The sequence below is a fragment of the Armigeres subalbatus genome, chromosome 1 (assembly GCF_024139115.2).
Source record: "Armigeres subalbatus isolate Guangzhou_Male chromosome 1, GZ_Asu_2, whole genome shotgun sequence".
In the NCBI taxonomy this organism is placed as follows: Eukaryota; Metazoa; Arthropoda; class Insecta; order Diptera; family Culicidae; genus Armigeres; species Armigeres subalbatus.
Window position 1 is genome coordinate 258,452,948 of NC_085139.1, and position 21,106 is coordinate 258,474,053.

At 42.8% G+C, this 21,106-nt stretch overlaps 1 protein-coding gene across 1 annotated transcript; it reads right to left on the reverse strand.

Annotated features, from left to right (window-relative positions):
- Positions 1-1,652: 1,652 nt before the first annotated feature.
- LOC134207247 (uncharacterized) lies at positions 1,653-5,739 on the reverse strand. Its single transcript, XM_062682966.1, has 4 exons — positions 5,625-5,739; positions 3,360-4,600; positions 1,726-3,262; positions 1,653-1,660 (listed from the first exon to the last, which is right to left on the reverse strand). The coding sequence occupies exons 2-4, from the start codon at positions 4,548-4,550 to the stop codon at positions 1,653-1,655; spliced, it is 2,736 nt and encodes a 911-aa protein (XP_062538950.1). The 5' UTR covers positions 4,551-4,600; positions 5,625-5,739.
- Between the last annotated feature and the right edge of the window lie 15,367 nt (positions 5,740-21,106).

Here is a 21,106-nt window from a genome sequence, read left to right on the forward strand (position 1 = left end):
ATACCTATAGTTTTCTTACTGGACTAGAAAATCGGATTATAGTTTTCCAAGTTAAATTCGTGAGTATTCGTGAGAAATTTATTTTTTTTACCACTAGATGATTAATGATCGTCTTGCATATGCCTGACATAATCCGATAAGTAGACAGGTAGGCACCTGTCTTGTTCCGAGATGATCTAGACGATTTCGCAACCTCGGATTGTTTCTCTTTGCTCAATGTTCTTTTCTCCCAGAATTCCAGAATCCGCAGCTCTCCAGGCATGAACCTTCTTAGTCTGAGAGACATGACGACGAAGAACGTGTCCATTTCCATCATTTAGGAGAAGACTACCATTGTCTTCTTTAACGACTGTATATCTTTTTTCATGAAATCTTGTATCTCCCTTAGATTTGATTTGTCTTTCTAGTATGACATCATCTCCAGGACCGACCTTGCAGGGCCGGGATCCTCGCCGTGCATCTGCAATGGCCTTGGAATATAGCTTCGCCTTTGCATCTCTCGAGTTCAGTAACTGTTCATCGATATTCACTTTGCCAGGGTTAATCAGAGGCAGGCCACGGCGAATTTTCCTTCCGCTCATGACCTCTTCCGGTGCCACCTTAGTAACAGTATGAGCAGATGCATTGTGGGCATTCACTGCCGCCTGTAGCTCATCATTGAAGTTAGTAGAGTTGGACATCGCCGTGGACATGGCCTTATTCACAACCTTCATGAAATTTTCGACCAGACCATTCTGCTGGGGAAAAATGGTGTGGAGAAAATTGGTTGTATGCCTCTTTCGCTGCAATAGTTCTTATAGTCGTCACTGTTGAATGGAGGCCCATTATCGGATTTGATCGCAACAGGGTAGCCCTCTCGGTTAAACACATCGTCCAGAATTTTTCTCGTACTTTCAAAACTAGTTGACTTCACCGATCTAGCGATGGCATACCTTGATCGGTAGTCGATTATAACAAGGATAGAAATTCCGCCAAATCTTGCGTAGGGACCATTGAAGTCGAGTGCTATGGTCTGCCAAACGGTTTTTGGAGCAAATACACGGTGCATCGGTGGGGGTTTCTCTGGTCTCCCATTTATTGCACACGTTTTACATGATTTTACCCAGCTCTCTGCATCCGTTGCCATCCCTGGCCACCACACTCGTTCTCGCAATATACTTTTTAGTTTCGCTGCTAACGGGTGGCCAATGTGGGCCACTTCTAAAGTTTTCTGGCGTAACTTTTCTGGAATCACTGCACATCCAAGCTTAGTAAGTATACCACCTTCCACAGAGAGATCGTCCGAAACTGCTTGGAACCTGCTCAAATGCTTTGGCCATTTTCCCGAATCCAATGCCTTGATAACCTATCACATGTAATAATTACTTCAATGTTATTTTACAAATAAATTTTAATTGTTATCATAATACCTGTTTTAACGTTTCATCGATTGTAGTTGATTCCAAAATTTCGTGTTCCGTTAGGAAGTTAGCACTTTTTGCCTCTATGTGTGCCAATTCCAGGGACTAGACTCTTCATCGAATGGTTCGTCAGTTCCTTGGTACAGTCGGGAAGAAGGATCCGCTATGTTGTCGTTGCCTTTCACAAATTCCACAGAGTAGTTGTATGGACTCAGTCGCAACGCCCAACCATCCGCTCTGGTTAGAGCCCTCTTAGTGGTCTCGCGAGAACGATTGAAGATAAATGTCACTCCTTTTGCATCCGTCCGTAGCGTGAAGTGCCTACCAAGCAGGAAGTAGGAAAAGTGCTCCACTGCCCACACCGCAGCAAGAGCTTCTCTTTGATTCTGTGCGTAACGTTTCTCTGTGTCTGTCAGAGCTTTCGATGCGAAACTTATTATCCGTGACTTTCCCTCGGCAGACTCTTGTACCAAAACTGCCCCCAAAGCATTAGGTGAGGCATCTGTGTACAGTACGGTATCTTCTTGTTCCGAAAAGTATCCCAGGGATACGGTACAATTAATTATCTGATCTTTCATAATGTTGAACGCTTCTTCGTGCCTTTTGTCCCACGTCCAAACTTTAGATCCGACCAGTGCCCACAAGGGACTCGAAACATTGGCAAAGTTTTTTAAATAAGGACTTACGAAAGACGCTAGTCCGAGAAAACTTCGCAACTCCGAAGAAGTGGAAGGCCGTCTAAATTTCTGAATTGCGCCAATTTTCGCTTCTTCGATATGAAAACCGTTTTGATCCAGCTCATGTCCTAGAAACGTGACGCGTGTCTTGTCGTATTCACACTTATCGAGATTCAAGGTGAGATTATTTGCTTTCAGTATTTCCAAAACCTGTGCCACCGTTTTATGCAAATCTTCTAGATTCTCCTCAAAGATCAAGATGTCATCTATGTACACGATCTTGTTTTCTATGGTCTCCAGAATCCTGACCATTTCTCTTTGAAAGATTTCTGGAGCGCAGTTCACTCCGAACATTAGGCGCGTAAACCTGAACATTCCGTTCTCGGCTAAGAATGTTGTCAGATCCCGCGATTCTTGGCTCAATTCCAGGTGATAGTAAGCGCTCTTCAGATCTAGTTTGGTGAAATACTTAGCTCCATGGAGTTTAATCTTCATTTCATCCAGGATAGGGAGACGGAAATACTCGCGTTTGATGGCTCTATTGGGGGCTCTCATATTTACCACCAGACGAAAATCGTTTTTTCCCTTCGCCACCGCTGACATTCCGCTTATCCACTCGGGAGCCGTTATTACTCTTTCAATAATTCCACTTTCCTCCATTTCCAGTAGACGGCGGCGAGCCCCTTCGCGATATGCAGCAGGAATGTTGTAGTATGCGTTACGAGTTGGAGCAACACTTTTATCAACGCTGAACTTGATTTTAACTCCTGGCATCTTCGGAAATTTCTTGTCCATTGAATCCTCACAGCCGTTAATTTGAGAGCTTACGAATAACAGCTTCAAATCGCTCGCAGTTGTTCTGCCAAGAAGTGATCGCTTACCATTCATTACCACAAGAAAATCCGCTATTACAGACTGTGTAAATCCTTCTGGTTCGATCCGTGCTCTGAAAGCAGATTCAATTTTCATTGGGACTCCGGAGGCATACGCTCTCAAGTCTCTATGTGAGGATATTTCAATGGGATTGAGTTCCGCTTTTTCTGATAAATATTCCTGCTGTAAACATAGCCAGTCACTTCCACCAACTACGTTGACGTCTGCCCCAGAATCGATCAGAAATAGGGTTGGGCTAGAGGATCCCACACGGCATTTGATTAACACGTCTTCGAAAGATAACGCGTTTAACTGTCAATGAATAGCAGAAAAAAATACGTGTATGAATAAACTCAACTGACAATATTTATTTCTTCGAATAAAAATGGATTATATTATCTTATTTTACCTCTTCTTCCTTAGCAACATTCGTTACGTCTGACTGACTCCCAGTATCGAAAATCGCATGGACACGTTTCTTTCGGCACACCACAGCGAAATGACCCATTATGCCACATTCATTACATTTGAGTTTAAGCGCCGGGCAGATTTGGTTCTTGTGCATCCATCTGTTACATCTGGGGCAAAGACGCTGCTGATTGCCGCCGAACCGGTTATTGAAACGAGAGCGTTTGTTGTATGGTCCATCTGTTGGTCTGGAACGGCCTTCACGTTTCACCATGGGTCGTTTGAAACCACCACGCCAGGCACCACGCTCATTTAGATGATTGATGCCAGAATCATATATATCAACTGTTTGAGATGGGCCAGGCTGATATGCCTCGTCGCGAGTTGCCGATTGTACAATGAAATTAATTTCATGGCCGAATGTTCTCGCCGTTTTAGCCAACTCTCTGTTTGACATACCTTTGGTAAGTATTGAAAAAACTTTTTCCATGAGCCTTGAATGGAAACCAACAATCGTTTCTCCTCTTTCTTGATGCATATTCGAGAAGGCCTCGTGCTCCACTGCTGTGTCGGTCATAGATCGAAGGTGGTTCTCGACGTTTTTCATGAAGATCGTGTAGCAGTTTCGGTCGTTTAGATTAGGTCTCAATTTAGCAGCACGTACAATGCCTTGCAACTCTTCACCCATCGATAAGAACAGTAGCTGGGATCGCCGAACAGGGTCTGTAGCATTTGACAAAGAGGCAGCGATTTCGAAGTTTTCAATATACTTCGTCCACTCTTCCCACATCTTATTCGCCGGAATGCTCTTCGGGAAGGATTTCATCTGGTCCCAACGGATGCTAGTAGTATTCTCATAGGAGTGCGGCGACGGGAGGAAACGTGCTGTAGTCCAACTTTCCTCGGCTTCGTTAGCTTCAGTGTCTGGTGCTTGACTGTTTCTCGCAGTTATTACTGCAACCGACTTAGTCAATTCTGCAAGTTGTCGCTTGAGCATCTCATTCTCTTTGAAAAGATTGCTTGTAGTTTCATTTTGGACATACTGATCTGGTGATTTCTTGCTGTTCTCTTCAACGACGAACTCAGGGGCACGAACATACCTTCCAACGCTCGGGAGCTCCTCGTTATCTTCTGTCTCGACTTCTTCATCACTCTCTCTGTAACGACGGACATATTTGCCTTCCATTGACATTGCTTCGACTTTGAATTTCCCGTTTTAAGTTTCCAAAATATTCCAAGTATCTGTAAAGTCAAAATGGAAGATCGAGAACAAATTGATTTTTATACACTCAACGATTCTTCCATATTATTTATTTGATCCCTAACATATTATTATGATCAAAGATAATATTATCACCGTTTTTCATTCACGTCATAGATTTGCATTACTCTTGAAACATTCAACCACACATTATTCAATACAGAATTGAAAAAAAATAAGTTTTATTTCTCTGTGTAAAGGTTTTCATTACTTGTATGCAAATCTTTCGAAGTGTTTCTATTACCATCTGACACATTTGCTATTGTAGTTTTTTCTTATTACAGTTCTTGTTACAGTTTTCCTTACTGCCATTAACACTTTCCACTGCCAAACACAAATTCGACTATTATTTGTACGGCCATTCGAATAATTCTCGCATTTTTGCGCAAGGTTTCCATTACCTTGGCAGGGTTTTCGCTACCCTAATACGGTTTTCATTACCTTCAAGACAGTTTGCACTGCCTCACTAAAGTTTCCACTAGTATTATTCGAAGGGTTTTCATTACCATTCGAATAGTTTTCATCGCAATGCGCAAGGTTTTCTTTACCTTGGGAGGGTTTTCGTTACCCTAGCACGGTTTTCATTACCGTCAAAGATAGTTTACACTATAATTCAAAGGGTTTTCATTACCGTTCGAATAGTTTGCATTATGATGCGCAAGGTTTTCATTACCTTGGCAGGGTTTTCTTTACCCTTTTTACGGTTTTCATTACCATACACAAATGTTCACTATTATCCAAAGGGTTTTCATTACCCACACAATTTTCTTCGCTTGCGTTATTTCTCCGCCATTTTGTTTTTTTTTAAACAAAAAAAAAAGTTTTTTTTTCCACGCCAAGTGATTTCTTCTCTGCTCCCCTTAGTAACATAATTATATTCTCCTGGCAGGATCGCCAATGTAAATTGTTAATTACTTTAATGCTGTCAATTTTGTCCCAGGAGCTAGCCAAACGGAAGAATCACTTGGCGAGGGAAACACGGTGACTTGCTGGGAAACAACTTACCTCCTCGGAGCCTCGCTGAACAATGACGAAGGTGGTTACGTGCCAAGCGCGCGCCGCGATCGTATGCTGTTCAGTTTGCAGTGTTACCAACCTCACTGCGTGCCGGTTGCACAAGCTAAGCAAGGGGAAGGAAGCTGGTAGAATGAGTCTCGTATACACCTCGCTCCAAAAAGGATACCTCACAGCCTTATTCGAATCGACCCTAGACCAGCAAAATTTCAAAGCGAGAAATCGATTCTTAGCACTCCGTTGCGAATCTTCTTGACTTATTCCGTTGACTGTAAAATATCACATCATTGTCTTCATCATGTGTTTTGCCACTAGTTACCTCTTTTTCCCGGTCGGCTAACAGCTTATGGACTTTCTCGTCAAAGTTTTCTAAAACCCCCCACCGACTTGGGTACCCAAGTTTGGGCCCGTTGTGGTAATTTTGATAAAACGGCTTAATAATTAGTTCGTTAAAGTAATTTATCTTAATCTTTTGACCTTCCATCAAAGCGATGGGTTCGTGGTCGTGTGGCTGCCGAACCCGAGATGGCAACTAACCCTTTTGCCGTCCCCGGTCCGACAGCGTTCGGCCATAAAAGTGAGCCGCGTAATTTGTGTTTGAACAAAGTGCTCCGGCCGTACATTATCACGGCTTTTCCTTCCATCCGCAGCCATGTGGCTGATGGCCGGCTGGCTCTAGGATCCAGCCGGGGATCCGATTTTCCCGGGAGCGGGAGAGTTTTTAAGTACCGAACCGGGGGAAGCCTTCGCCATATGAGCGAGCATTATAAAGACTTGCCTTTGCCGTTCGAGCGTTGCGAGCCCGTGTGTGAGTTTGCGAGGATGTGTTATCTTAACTGCCGTTTGTTCAAACCGGAATTTGGCTTCAAAAGAAACCCATTTTAGAATTTCCGAGGCAATGGAGTGAGGTTTTATAACTTAATCAAGTGGGCGACTTCCTCGAATCCGTCTCCTCAAGTTTCGAAGCGATCTTGTGGCCGAAAAGTTAAATTTTATGTTTTTTGATAATCCTTTCCTGGGGGACGGAGAGCAAGCAGATTTTCCAACCGGTGTGTATCACACATAATAATTTTGCGGCTGCTGTTCGCCTTCCTGGTTCGGGACGAATCAAGAGGGGGTTGGGAGATTGGGCCGCAACCGGACCGAACTTCAGTGAGTGAGAAATAGTGTTACGGTGTGATAAGAAGTTTTTCGGGTTTCTGAAATGGCATTTGGAAATTCGAAACACAAGTTGAATGCGCAGTCAAATAACCGAACAAGGGTTCAGAAGGGTGGGGCGCAGGAAATTACAAACAACAACTGTTACCTACCACTGGAGGGTTGTCGGTTTCCGTCCCGGAGCGGACGTGTGATTTATTACGGAAATTAGACATTTTACGGGTGAGAGTCCGGTTTGCTAGTTAAGCCTTCATTCAGCCATCAGTGCTCATTGTTTTTTGGTCATTTATCTTGGCAAAGAATTAAAGTTTTTATCATTTGACCATAACATCAAGGACAGCTGACGAATGACACTCTGGACTTTCAATTATCCAACGAAATTAAGCTTTTTTCGCTCCCTTCAACCATTTTCAATGTATTCAAAAAAAAAAATTTACGCTGAATTCAGATACATATTTAGATTTTCTGTAACAGTACGGGAGATGCGGTCGATATGCGCCCCCTAAACTAATCATTTAATATCATGGTGATTTCCTCCGAAAACATGTATTTTCGAAGTGTTTATCAATAATTCAACATATCAGTCATTATATGGTCCAAAAATTTCCATGTAAAGCTAGAAATATTGCAACAAAATAATTTTATTCCAAAATTGAGAATTTCAATCCAAAATGAACGATGCTGGGCAATATGCGCCACTCAAAAATGATAATCAAAATATTCCAATATTTTTCACCAAAATTTTGAAAATCTTCTGCACAAGAATTGTCTCAGACTGATGGTAATAAGGAGAAAATATGTTTTGTGTCTTTTTTATTTTCAATACAAACTTTTTGACTGAGTTGTTTTGTTTGATGGCTAACAAATGTGTTTAGGCTTCAGCTGCTTACGATATTGAGACAAAATTTAGGTTATGCACCAAGAAATGGGGGTGGCGCATTTTATACATATCTCTCCCACGTAATTTCGTAGATATTTGGATTCTCTGCTCTACAAAGCTAAATTTTGGCTTTTGACTTTGAGAATAAAATTTGAATTTCATAGAATGGGCCCTACAGAAGGCATATAGATTGAAGAATTTTGTTTGGCACGTCCACTGCCCATAAAAGCATAACTGTCTCATATAGATAAAAAATCAAGCAAAGATGGGACTGTTATGCTTGCAAAGGCAGTATATGTGTTGTGAAAAACGGAACTAAATTTACAAAAGTACGTATTTTCATAAAAAATTGGTTTCTCTGCTCTGCAAAGCTGAATTTTGGCTTCTCACTTCGTGAACAAAGTTTAAATTCCATAGGATGGGCCTTGAAGAATGCACATGAGTTGTGCTAAATAAAATTCAACAACCCTTATGCATTCTGCAAGGTGCATTTAATGAAATGCTATCTTACCTAATTCTCAAAGTTAGAAGCAAAAATTCAAAGGTGCTACCAAAGACAAACAGACGTTACACTTCATTCTAATCCATCGTATATGAATAATCTGGCGTGATTCCTCCTGCAGAGGCGCTAGCAGTCAACTACTTTAGCATTTGATGCTCGGAATATCAATCATATAAGGTGAAGATTTTTTTTTAGATTTTTGCGGCGGAGTGATAAATTATTTTCAGCCAGCGGCGGCGGCGTGGGTTGGCGTGGACGAATTTCTAGCATGAAAAATTCTCCGGAATTTCTTCAGAAGCACCTCATTCCTCAGGATTTTTTTTTAACACGAGTTCGATGGCTTCAGAAATTCCTCTGAACATTTCTCCCGGATTTCGACCGAAAGTTCCTCCAGGACTTCGTGTGGAAGTTCCTCCAGGATGTTGTCCAAAAATTCCTCCAGAATATCGTTAGGAAGTTCCTTAAGGATTTCATCCAGAGGTCCCTCCAGGATTTCGTACGGAAGTTCCTCCAGGATGTCGTTTCAAAGTTTCTCCAGGATTTCATCCGGAAGTTCCTCCAGAATTTCGTCCGGCAGTCCCTCCAGGATTTCGTCCGGAAGTTCCTCCAGGATTTCGTCCGGAGGTTCTTCCAAGACTTCGTTCATAAGTTCTTCCAGGATTTCGTATCTAAGTTTCCCCGGCATCTCGTCTGAAAGTTCCTCCAGGATTTCATGAGAAATTTCCTTCAGAGTTTTATCCGGAAGTTCTTTCAAGCTTTCATCTGGAAGCTCCTCCAGGATTTCGTGTGGAAGTTCCTGCAGGATTTCGTTTGGAAGTTCCTCCAGGATTTCGCGTGGAACTTCCTCCAGAATTTCGTCCGAAAGTTCCTCCAGGATTTCGCCCTTAGGTTCTTCCAAGATCTCGTCCGGAAGTTCCTCCAGGATTTCGTGTGGAAGTTCCTTCACAGTTTTGACTGGAAGATCCTCAAGAATTTCGTCCGGAAGTTCTTCTAAGATTTCATCTGGAAGTTCCTCCAAGATGTCGTCCTGAAGTTCCTCCAGAATTCCGTCCGAAATTTCCTCCAGGATTTCGTGTGGAAGTTCCTCCAGAGTTTCGTCCGGCAGTTCCTCCAGGATTTTGTGAGGAAGTTCCAGGATGTCGTCCAGAAGTTCCTCCAGGATGTCGCCGGAAGTACCTCCACAATTTCGTCCGGAAGTTCCTCCAGGATTTCAACGTGAGGTTCCTCCAAAAATTCGTCCGGAAGTTCCTCCAGGATTTCATCCGAAGTTTCTCCGGGATTTCGTCCGGAAGTTTCTCCATGATTTCGTGTTGAAGTTTCTTCAGAGTTTCGTCTGGAAGATTCTCAAGAATTTCGTCCGGAAGTTCTTCTAAAATTTCATCCGGAAGATCCTCCAGGATTTCGTCTCTAAGTTTCTCCGGGATCTCGTCTGAAAGTTCCTCCAGGATTTCATGTGGAAGTTCCTTCAGAGTTTCGTCCGGAAGTTCCTCCAAGATTTCATCCGGAAGTCCCTCTAAGATATCGTGTGGAAGTTCCTCCAGGATTTCGTTCGGAAGTTAGTCCAGAACTTCGTGTGGAAGCTCCTACAGGTTGTCGTCCGGAAATTCCTCCAGGATTTCGTCCGGAGGTTCTTCCACGACTTCGTCAGGAAGTTTCTCCAGGATTTCGTTCAGTAGTTCCTCCAGCATTTCGTGTGGAAGTTCCTCCAGAGTTTCGTTCAGAAGTTCCTACAGAATTTCGTGCGGAAGTTCTTCCAAGATTTCATCCGGAAGAGTTCCTCCAGGATGTCGTCCATAGGTTCCTCCAGGATTTCGTTCAGAAGTTCTGCAAGGATTTCGTCCGGAAGTCCCTCCAAGATTTCTTCCGGTAGATCCTTCAGGCATTCATTTGGTAGTTCCTCCGGGATTTCGTATGGAAGTTTCTCAAGAATTTCGTCCGAAAGTTCTTCCAAACTTTCATCAGGAAGTTCCTCCAGGATTTCGTGTGGAAGTTCCTCTAGAATGTCGTCTGGAAGTTCCTCCAGAATTTCGTCCGAAAGTTCTTCCTGGATTTCGTGTGGAAGTTCCTTCAGGATTTCGTGGGGAAGTTCCTCCAGAATTTCGTCCGGTAGCTCCTACAGAATTTCGTCCGAAAGTTCTTCCAAGATTTCATCCGGAAGATCCTCCAGGATTTCGTGTGGAAATTCCTCCAGAATTTCGTCCGAAAATTCCTCTTGGATTTCGTTCAGAAGTTCCTCAAGAATTTTGTGTGGAAGTTCTTCCAGGGTTTTGTCCGAAAGTTCCTCCAGGATTTCGTCTGGTAGTTCCTCCAGGATTTCGTGGGGAAGTTCCTCCAAAATTTCGTGTGGAATTTCCAAAAGAGTTTCGTGTGGAAGTTCCTCCAGGATTTCGTGTGGAAGTTTCTCCAGGGTGTCGTCGGAAAGTTCCTTCAGAATTTCGTTTGGAAGTTCCTCCAGGATTTCGTGTGAAAGTTCCTCTAGAATTTCGTCAAGAAGTTCCTCCAGGATTTCGTCCGAAACTTCCTCTAGGATTTCGTGTGGAAGTTCCTCCAGAATTTCATCCGGAAGTTTTTCCAAAATTTTATCCGGAAGCTAATCCAGGATTTCTTGTGGAAATTCTTCCAGAATTTCGTCCGAAAATTCCTCTTGGATTTCGTTCAGAAGTTCATCCAGAATTTTGTGTGGAAGTTCCTCCAAGATTTCGTGTGGAAGTTCCTTCAGATTTTCGTCTGGAATTTCCCCAATAATTTCGTATGAAATTTCTTTTGAACTTTCATCCAGAAGTTCCTCTAGAATGTCGTCAAGAAGTTCCTCCAGGGTTTCGTTCGCAACTTCCTCCAGGATTTCGTGTGGAATTTCCTCCAGAATTTCATGCGGAAGTTCTTCCAAAATTTTATCCGGAAGCTCCTCCAGGATTTCTTGTGGAAGTTCTTCCAGAATTTCGTCCAAAAATTTCTCTTGGATTTCGTTCAGAAGTTCCTTCAGAATTTTGTTTGGAAGTTCCTCCAGGATTTCGTGTGGAATTTCCACCAGGATTTCGTGTGGAAATTCCTCCAGGATGTCGTCCGGAAGTTCCTCCAGGATTTCGTGTGGAAGTTCCTCCAGAATTTCATCCGGAAGTTCTTCCAAGATTTCATCCGGAAGCTCCTCCAGGATTTCTTGTGGAAGTTCTTCCAGAATTTCGTCCGAAAATTCCTCTTGGATTTCGTTCAGAAGTTCCTCCAGGATTTCGTTTGGTAGTTCCTCCAGGATTTCGTGTGGAAGTTTCTCCAGGATGTCGTCCGGAAGTTCCTCCAGAATTTCGTCAGAAAGTTCTTCCTGGATTTCGTGTGGAAGTTCCTTCAGATTTTCGTGTGGAAGTTCCTCAAGAATTTCGTCAGAAAGTTTTTCGAAACTTTCATCCGGAAATTCCTCCAGGATTTCGTGTCGAAGTTTCTCCAGGATGTCGTCCAAAAGTTCCTCCAGCAGTTCCTCCAGGATTTCATCCGGTAGTTCTTCCAGGATTTCGTGTGGAAGTTCCTCAAGAATGTCGTCTGAAAGTTTTTTCAAACTTTCATCCGGAAGTTCCTCCAGGATTTCGTGTGGAAGATCCTCTAGAATGTCGTCAAGAAGTTCCTCCAGGATTTCGTCCGAAGTTCCTCCTGGATTTCGTGTGGAAGTTCCTCCAAGATTTCGTGTGGAAGTTTCTTCAGATTTTCGGCTGGAAGTTCCCCAAGAATTTCGTACGAAAGTTCTTTTGAACTTTCATCCAGAAGTTCCTCTAGAATGTCGTCAAGAAGTTCCTCCAGGATTTCGTCCGCAACTTCCTCCAGGATTTCGTATGGAAGCTCCTCCAGAATTTCATCCGGAAGTTCTTCCAAAATTTTATCCGGAAGCTCCTCCAGGATGTCTAGTGGGAGTTCTTCCAGAATTTCGTCCGAAAACTCCTACTGGCTTTCGTTCAGAAGTTCCTTCAGAATTTTGTATGGAAGTTCCTCCAGAAATTCGTGTGGAATTTGCCCCAGGACGTCGTCCGGAAATTCCTCCAGGATGTCGTCCAGAAGTTCCTCCAGGATTTCGTGTGGAAGTTCCTCAAGAATGTCGTCCGAAAGTTATTCCAAACTTTCATCCGGAAGTTCCTCCAGGATTTCGTGTGGAAGTTCCTCTAGAATGTCGTCTAGAAGTTCCTCCAGGATTTCGTCCGAAAGTTCCTCCAGGATTTCGTGTGGAAGTTCTTCCAGAATTTCATCTGGTAGTTCCTCCAAAATTTTATCCGGAAGCTCCTCCAGGATTTCTTGTGGAAGTTCTTCCAGAATTTCGTCCAAAAATTTCTCTTGGATTTCGTTCAGAAGTTTCTTCAGAATTTTGTGTGGAAGTTCCTTCAGAATTTCGTGTAGAATTTCCACCAGGGTTTCGTGTGGAAGTTCCTCTAGGATGTCGTCCGGAAGTTCCTCCAGAATTTCATCCGGAAGTTCTTCCAAGATTTCATCCGGAAGCTCCTCCAGGATTTCTTGTGGAAGTTCTTCCAGAATTTCGTCCGAAAATTCCTCTTGGATTTCGTTCAGAAGTTCCTCCAGAATTTTGTGTGGAAGTTCCTCCAAGATTTCGTGTGGAAGTTCCTTCAGATTTTCGTCTGGAAGTTCTTTTGAACTTTCATCCAGAAGTTCCTCTAGAATGTCGTCAAGAAGTTCCTCCAGGCTTTCGTCCGCAACTTCCTCCAGGATTTCGTATGGAGGCTCCTCCAGAATTTCATCCGGAAGTTCTTCCAAAATTTTATCCGGAAGCTCCTCCAGGATTTCTTGTGGAAGTTCTTCCGGAATTTCGTCATAAAACTCCTATTGAATTTCGTTCAGAAGTTCCTTCAGAATTTTGTATGGAAGTTCTTCCAGAATTTCGTGTGGAATTTCCACCAGGGTTTCGTGTGGAAGTTCCTCTAGGATGTCGTCCGAAAGTTCCTCCAGGATTTCAAGTGGAAGTTCCTCCAGAATTTCGTGTGGAATTTCCCCCAGGACTTCGTGTGGAAATCCCTCCCGGATGTCGTCCGGAAGTTCCTCCAGGATTTCGTGTGGAAGTTCCTCCAGAATTTCATCCGGAAGTTCTTCCAAGATTTCATCCTGAAGCTCCTCCAGGATGTCTAGTGGAAGTTCTTCCAGAATTTCGTCCGAAAATTCCTCCAGGATTTCGTGTGGAAGTTCCTCCAGAATTTCGTCCGAAAATTCCTCTAGGATTTCGTTGGAAATTTCCACCAGGGTTTCATCTGGAGGCTCCTCCAGGATTTCGTGTGGAAGTTCTCCAGGATGTCGTCTGGAAGTTCCTCCAGAATTTCGTTAGAAAGTTCTTCCTGAATTTCGTGTGGAAGTTCCTTCAGATTTTCGTGTGGAAGTTCCTCAAGAATTTCGTCTGAAGGTTCTTCGAAACTTTCATCCGGAAATTCCTCCAGGATTTCGTGTCGAAGTTTCTCCAGGATGTCGTCGGAAAGTTCCTCCAGAATTCCGTCAGAAAGTTCCTCCAGAATTTCATTTGGAAGTTCCTCCAGGATTTTGTGGGGAAGTTCTTCCAGAATTTCGTCCGGAAGTTCTTCCAAGATATAATCCGGAATTTCCTCCAGGATTTCTTGTGGAAGTTCTTCCAGAATTTCGTCCGAAAATTCCTCTTGGATTTCGTTCAAAAGTTCTTCCAGAATTTTGTGTGGAAGTTCCTCCAGGATTTCGTTCGGAAGTTCCTCTAGAATGTGGTCTGGAAGTTCCTCCAGGATTTCGTCTGAAAATTCCACCAGGATTTCGTGTGGAAGTTCCTCCAGAATGTCGTCCGAAAGTTATTACAATCTTTCATCCGGATGTTCCTCCAAGGCTTCGTGTTGAACTTCCTCTAGAATGTCGTCTGGAAGTTCCTCCAGGATTTCGTGTGGAAGTTCTTCCAGAATTTCATCCGGTAGTTCCTAAAGAATTTCTTCTGGAAGTTCCTCCAGAATTTCGTCCGGAAGTTCTTCCAAGATTTCATCCGGAAGATCCTCCAGGATTTCTTGTAGAAGTTCTTCCAGAATTTCGTCCGAAAATTCCTTTTGGATTTTGTTCAGAATTTCCTCCAGAATTTTGTGAGGAAGTTCCTCCAGGATTTCGTGTGGAAGTTCCTCCAGAATTTCGTCCGAAAATTCCTGTAAGCTTTCGTTTCGAAGTTCCTCTAGGATGTTGTCCGGTAGTTCCTCCAGGATTTCGTGTGGAATTTTCTCCAGGATGACGTCCGGAAGTTCCTCCAGAATTTCGTCCGAAAGTTCTTCCAGGATTTCGTGTGGAAGTTCCTTCAGATTTTCGTCTGGAAGTTCCTCAAAAATTTCGTCCGAAAGTTCTTCCAAACTTTCATCCGGAAATTCCTTCAGGATTTCGTGTGGATTAATGATTAAGTCATATTTTCTGGATGAATAAGATTAATGAATGATTAACTCAGCGAAGGGTCGTTTGGTCAAAAGCCATTTGGCCGAATGCCACTAGGCCGAACAAACCATTAGGCCGTAACCCATCTGGCAAAAAGGGTCATTTGGCCGGAAGGGTAATTTCTCAAGCAGCACAACTTGTTTCACTACTGAACATTTCACTGTGTTGCAACTATTCGGAAAGAAACAATCTTTGCGTATGTGCCATCAAATAAAACTCTCTTGCAATCTAAAAAGCGCAAGGGGTGGAGCCTACAGAAACATCCTTCGATTGCAGTAAAATGGCAATCGTGTTGCAAAATACTGCAGCGCAAAAAATAGAATAGAAATATAAAACTGGATTCGATTTATGGATCTTGTGATTGATAGTCCTTCACTCTACCACAGAACCATTCAACACTTAGAAGGGATTGTATGCCGACTCACCATAAAAACCATACGGTTATGAAGTTTTGTACTCGGGTAAGAAATATACAACTTAATGTTTTTATTTCGTGTATACAACACGCAGATCAGTATTTTTTGATTGTTTGTTTCCAAATGCCAAACGGCCACAATTTGAAGGTTTTGACATCTTGATGCAACTTTTTCGTGCTTTGATGTTTTTCTAATGCCTTTAATGAAACTGAATAGAAACAAGGTGCTTTTTGGAAGATGTTGCGTATGCTACTTGGGTTGGCCGAAAGGGTCATTTAGCCGAAAGGGTCATTTGGCCGAATAGGACATTTGGAAAGTGAGAAATTAGGAATGAGAAGAGAGACGTCTCACTTCTCACTCTTCATTTTTCTCATCTCACTGTAAAAAGTGAGAAGCGGTAAATGAGTAGTGAGACGTCTCACTGCTCACTTTGCGCTCCTCACTTTTTACAGCGAGAAGTAATAAATGGGGAGTGAGAAAAAGATCGCAGCAATCGACGGGTGCGGTTGGCATAATTTGTTTTTCCTGTCTCAGTTTTTTTTTTAAATTTTCCCGAATTTTCATAAATTTTGTTTGAGTTTAGTTTTTAAGAAAAAAGGCGCTCTTGCGTGTTGTGCGAATTTACTTTACTACTTACTTACAGGAGGGTGAACCCCTAGTGAAAAAGTATTTCAAGTGATAAGTGATGGCGGAAGAAGAGACTAAGGGATTTTCTTTTTATTTTACCGAGTGTCTTGGCAAGATTTTGACGAACGCGAAAATATTACCCAGTGATGGTTGTCATGTTTCCGTTTGCTTCCGCTGATGGTCCCCCATGGAAAATTCTATGTAGCTGACTCTAAAATGGGTCGATAAGATTGGTGAGAAAGTTCCAATTATTTTCTCGTGCTTCATCTTGATCAAAGGTTCCCAAAATTTCGAATTATTTGGCTAAATTCGCGTTAGATTGAGTAAATCATAATTGACTGCTTCATACCCTTTTACCCTTATACCTTCAAAAAGTGAGAAGCGGTAAATGAGTAGTGAGACGTCTCACTACTCACTTCGCGCTTCTCACTGCTTCATACCCTTTTACCCTTATACCTTCATACCCTTCATACCCTTCATAGATAGTGCTCATAAGGGCGTCCTTGTGATTTTTTGCTGTACCTGTTATGAACAGCTAGTAAATCCCAATCCCCTACACATTCTGAAGACACTTTTCTTGCTTCAAAAGTGAATCCTATGTATTACTAGCGTTATTAACAAAAAGAGCACCATTACGGAGCATGAGATTTGATCGAATTATTCGCAGTACTACTTGTCCAACACCCCCAGCTGGGTGAGGGATAAAGGATGAAAAACACACACACACAGAAGCGATAAATGAGGAAGGAGAATAGACGTCTCTCTTCTTGTTCCTAATTTCTCACTTTTCAAATAACCTATTCGGCCAAATGTCTCATTCGGCCAAATGTCCTATTTGGCCAAACGACACCCTTTCGGCCTAATGGTTTATTCGTTCAAACAACTTTGGGACTAGATCCATAAATTTAATTTTGCTAAATGTTCCATAAATTTAACAACTTAGAACCGCTTTCAAATTTCGAAGAAGTAATTTCACCTTTCGGTGCCTATTTGTCTCACTCGTCACGCTGTATGGCACATATCACACTTGCTTGACATTTCGGTAATTAACAATAGACGCGACACCTCCATTTCACCGTACGCGACTCGGTTGAACTTCCGTAAATGTCTCACTTAAACCGGGGGATAGACTCAGTAACAGACACAACTTTTTCCCTACCTCACCTACCTAACTGCTGCGATCAAAATCCTTTCCAAACAATAGCGTTTTATCATTCCTCCTAAACAGACGGCACTGCCCCGGTTAATGTATCCGAACAAGTCAGGCATGACGAAAACGCGCGGGATTTTGAGATAATACAAAAGTTTCCTCCCACTCCCGCACTACGCTCGGAGTTGTCTGAATTACCAAGTGGGGTGGGAAAAGTCGAATGTGAAAATCCTATCCCGCCTTATTCGCTAGTTATAGACTTTGTGTGAAGATTTGAAGGCTGAAGGAGTGGGGGATGGGGCTGGCAAATCTTAAGAAGATTTATAATGACATTGAAAGTGTTTTATGGTGGGACTCTTGCCAACACGGCTTCTGCAAAGTATCCCAAGGATATGTGGGTAGCGTTTTCCGATTTGAAAGTGTGGAAGATTTTCCACACCACTTCCTAGTGGCAGGAGTTGGTTGGGCATGGAGGACATAAATATTCAATTAGTTTGAAAGTGATGTGCCTTGGCAGAAACTATTTCCACTGAGATGGATTTTAGCCTCCCCTCATTATCAGCCTTTCCTGTTGCTATAATGCGTTGATCGGAAAATAGCTTCGAGTTTTCTTTAACTTTTATTGAAACCTATTTTCAGAATAATTATAATCACAACATGTTGCGAACTAATCTTCCCGTTAAACTAAACCCATACTTGATATTGAAAGGCTTATTGAGTACGGGAGAATTTTGTAAAATGTTTAACCTATATTTCGGTAAAAATGGTTATCAATGATACGACCAGCATCTTCAGAGTTACCAAAATGTTGCAAACTACATACCTAGTTTACTGCTTCCCGAATGGATTGATATCCAAATTCGCCTTAGTTGATATCGTGACCAGCATCCGTTTCCGCTGGCAGCATCCATGGAATTGCCGATAGTGGTCAAGTGGTGGTGATTAATAGCTAATTGGATTCCATTTTCCGGCCAATTTTTCTTCAGCCAGCCAGGCTGTGATCTCTTAATCCGCATCATGGGCGAACGAAGCCTGACCGACCCTGCAGTTAATTTGAAACACAAGAAAAACGAAAACAAACGATTGCAGATAATTTATCTCCCCAGGATAGGTTGCGTGTTCGAATGGGGACCGACGACGCAGGAATGACACACAGCTGGCTGGAGGCGACGAGAAACGTGGAACGATTTATTTGCCACATTCGCTTATTAATGGATTAAGTGTTTATACGTTTGTGCGGGTGGTGGAACGGTAGAACGCAGGACAAATGTTTCCCCTGGTGTGAAACAAATCATTCGATTTGTGTCCGGAAAGCCGGAAGCGCAAATCACGCTACCGACCGACGACGCACAACGGCGGACATAATGAAAATGATGACAAAACAACAAACATATCCGCCGGCCAAGAACAGTGCGCTATCTGTGAGTATTAAGAATCGATTTATGTTCCCCCATTTGGAGCAGCAATCCCGCACCGATCTTCATCATCGTGGAAAGACGGGGGGACGATGCCCGCTGTCGTAGAAAGGCGTTAAATGGTGAAAAATGATCCTAATCCTCCCGAGGCGAAGGTCGTATTTTCTTCAACACTGGCTGGCGTTGGAATAGTGGCGAGATTTATGGGAAGGTTCCTTAGGTTCATTATGGGGCTGTGTCGCAAAAGGCCATGAAAGTAGTTCCAACGATTGTGCTGCTCTATTCCAACGCAGTAAAACATAACAGCCTCGTGCGACACGGGTAATTACTTTTGACATTTACAATTTCCTCATTCCCATTGAATGTTCTACAAGACATTTCAATGAACATCGTTCCAATGCTTTGAACAGAAGGTTGAAGGCTATGATTTTCGTGCTTTTATGTGCTCAAATTTAGTGTCATTCATCAACCACGACAAATGAGATTCAGGTAGAAAAATGTAATGCACGTTGGTCGTTAACCTATTTAACTGAATTTGGACATGAGCCTTATGAGATTATTACATACCTTAAATCTATTATAAAAACTGAGCCTAGATCCAAAATTTCATGAATGTTAGTGCACGGGAACAATTTTAAATAAATTTCGAACAGCCTAATAATTTCGAGTATTGAAACATCTAACTTGATTTTACTATGGGCCGAATAATATGCAATTAATTGTAAACAAGTGTCGGTATTCCACCGTCATTAGTCGTCTTTGTACACGCGACCGCATGCGTAGGGCAATCAAACTCATCAAATGCTTTAGCCAAGCAAGCCTTTGGCACAGCAGAGTACGATTGATTCGCATTCTATACCAGCCCGCCCATCCCGTTGTTAGGGGCATAGAGTGTGATCCTCTCGATTAATAAACAATGTGCACTCGCTTGGCTGTGGATATACAACAGTAAAGCACACGTGAAGATTGGACAAATCAAGCATCCGAAAGATATTCAATTTGCAGAAAAAGCTAACCGCGGTGGAGGTTGGTACTCGGATTTTGATGGCTTTTCCGCAAACGTGACCTTGTTGTGGTCTTGTTGTGTAGGGGTTATCACGCCTATCTAGAGAGTAGGAGGTTGAGGGTTCGAGTCCCTCCAAGACACGTGGATTCTTTTTCGCAAATTTCATATCAATTTGTCCATTTCAAAACATGTGCTGTGCATATGCACAGCCAAGATATTTAGCAAATCCACATAGGCGTCAATAATGCGATCGGGTGGTAGGAACGTGAGTGCCTGGAGTTTTTTTTATGGTCATAAAAGTGTTTACATCACTGGAATAATCATTTTTAAGTCCAAGGCAATTAAGCTTTCGTATGAGACTTTGATCGAAATGAAAATAGCATCCAAAGCATTCTGTGTCTGGGAGAACGTCCCTCACAGAATTCACAACTGCCTTCTCAAAGTCCATTAATACGTACCGTCCGTGGTTTCAAAAGCATGCCTGCTCTCCTTATCACAGCCTCTGTATAAACTTCCTGTGTTTTAGAGCTGAGCAAAGTGAACACGAGTGGCAGGATCCTTCTATTTGCCCCCAGACCCACAGGGGCATGAATTGAGAAAATCTGACTGAACTGTTGCGGTGCTGCAGAAAACGTACCATCCACCAACCAGTCCTATTCTGTGTCTGTGTCCTATTCTTCAGGCCTAGACCGTTGGGTTTGGTCCTCGAGTTCGTCCGTTGCGGTACTACATAGCTGCCCCAATCGATGATCGAGCGTTCTTCGTCATAATGATGTCCACGAGGATCGAATGACGACGAAGCGATTCACCTGTCGGGGCACGATCACTTTTTCGTAATGGCGTTCACACTATTGAAGAAAACTAGTTTTAAAATGGAATTCGCACAACTGAAGGCGTCAAAAGTGTTCACCTATTAGAGGGCGTCCGTCGCGATGACAGCCGCTTATAAAGGAATTCCTCCTTCCTGGTATAGGAATTTTCGTTGACAATCATAGTCAACAGTGACGTTATGGTGTAACCTGAGACGAGACCTGCAAAGACGGCTTCTTTTTCCTTGTTTTGACACTTGTTCTTCTTTTCATCACAGTTGATCATCGATTCTCAACTGTTTCCTTGAGTGCTTCACCTAAATCCCAGGTAAAATCTTCTGAGCACAATAAAAGTGTTTGTGATTTACGGATTTGTAAACTAATTTTTATAAAGATTTTCCTATCGGAAATAAAACACGTATTCATAACAGTTCAATATTAAGCTGTCCGGCTTTTCTAGAATACTTTGTAACGTTTGAAATAATTGCGATTAGAGAATCTAGGTTTTAGTTGGTTAATTGATTGAAACTATAACACAAAACAACCAGTCCACAAACAAAATGCTGATCCGTAGACCTTGTACCGAGAACCCCATTCCATGTAGATAACCGTGTTGCACGCGATCCGGGCCATGTGACTGTTCGGATTAAACACTTACATAGTATGCGTGCAAAACCGATAGACCTACTGAATCAGAGAATCACCGAGAGGGCTGAAGAGAGACGCCATTAGATGCTGAACGCCTATGAATCCGGAAAAATAACGATCTCATTCCCACCGACTCAGCTTCATCATCGCTGTTGCCATGTTGGGGGAGAGAATAATTGTGGGAAGCGATTTGAAAGAGCGAGATGCGATCAAGACTGACTCTCGTAAGCGATCGACGTCGATTCTACCATGCGAAACGTTATGAGAGGAGCAAGGATTAGTCCCAGATAGACCGTCCGACGGATCGCAAGAAAAAGCGAAATCGCGGCCGAACATATACATCGTCACGTCTCGAGAAGTGTTCTCTATTTCTGGCAGCATTATGTCTCGTTCTCGGTCAAGCTCGACAACGGCAATGCAGAGTGAGGTGGTAGGCGAATTGATGGAATGTGTG

What these genes read in the sequence shown, in the direction of transcription:
- LOC134207247 (XM_062682966.1), bottom strand. Translation starts at nt 4,550, where the DNA reads ATGTCAATGGAAGGCAAATATGTCCGTCGTTACAGAGAGAGTGATGAA. An exon ending in ATGTTGCTAAGGAAGAAGAG is followed by an intron (nt 3,263 to 3,359) that starts GTAAAATAAGAT and finishes ATTCATTGACAG; the next exon opens with TTAAACGCGTTATCTTTCGA.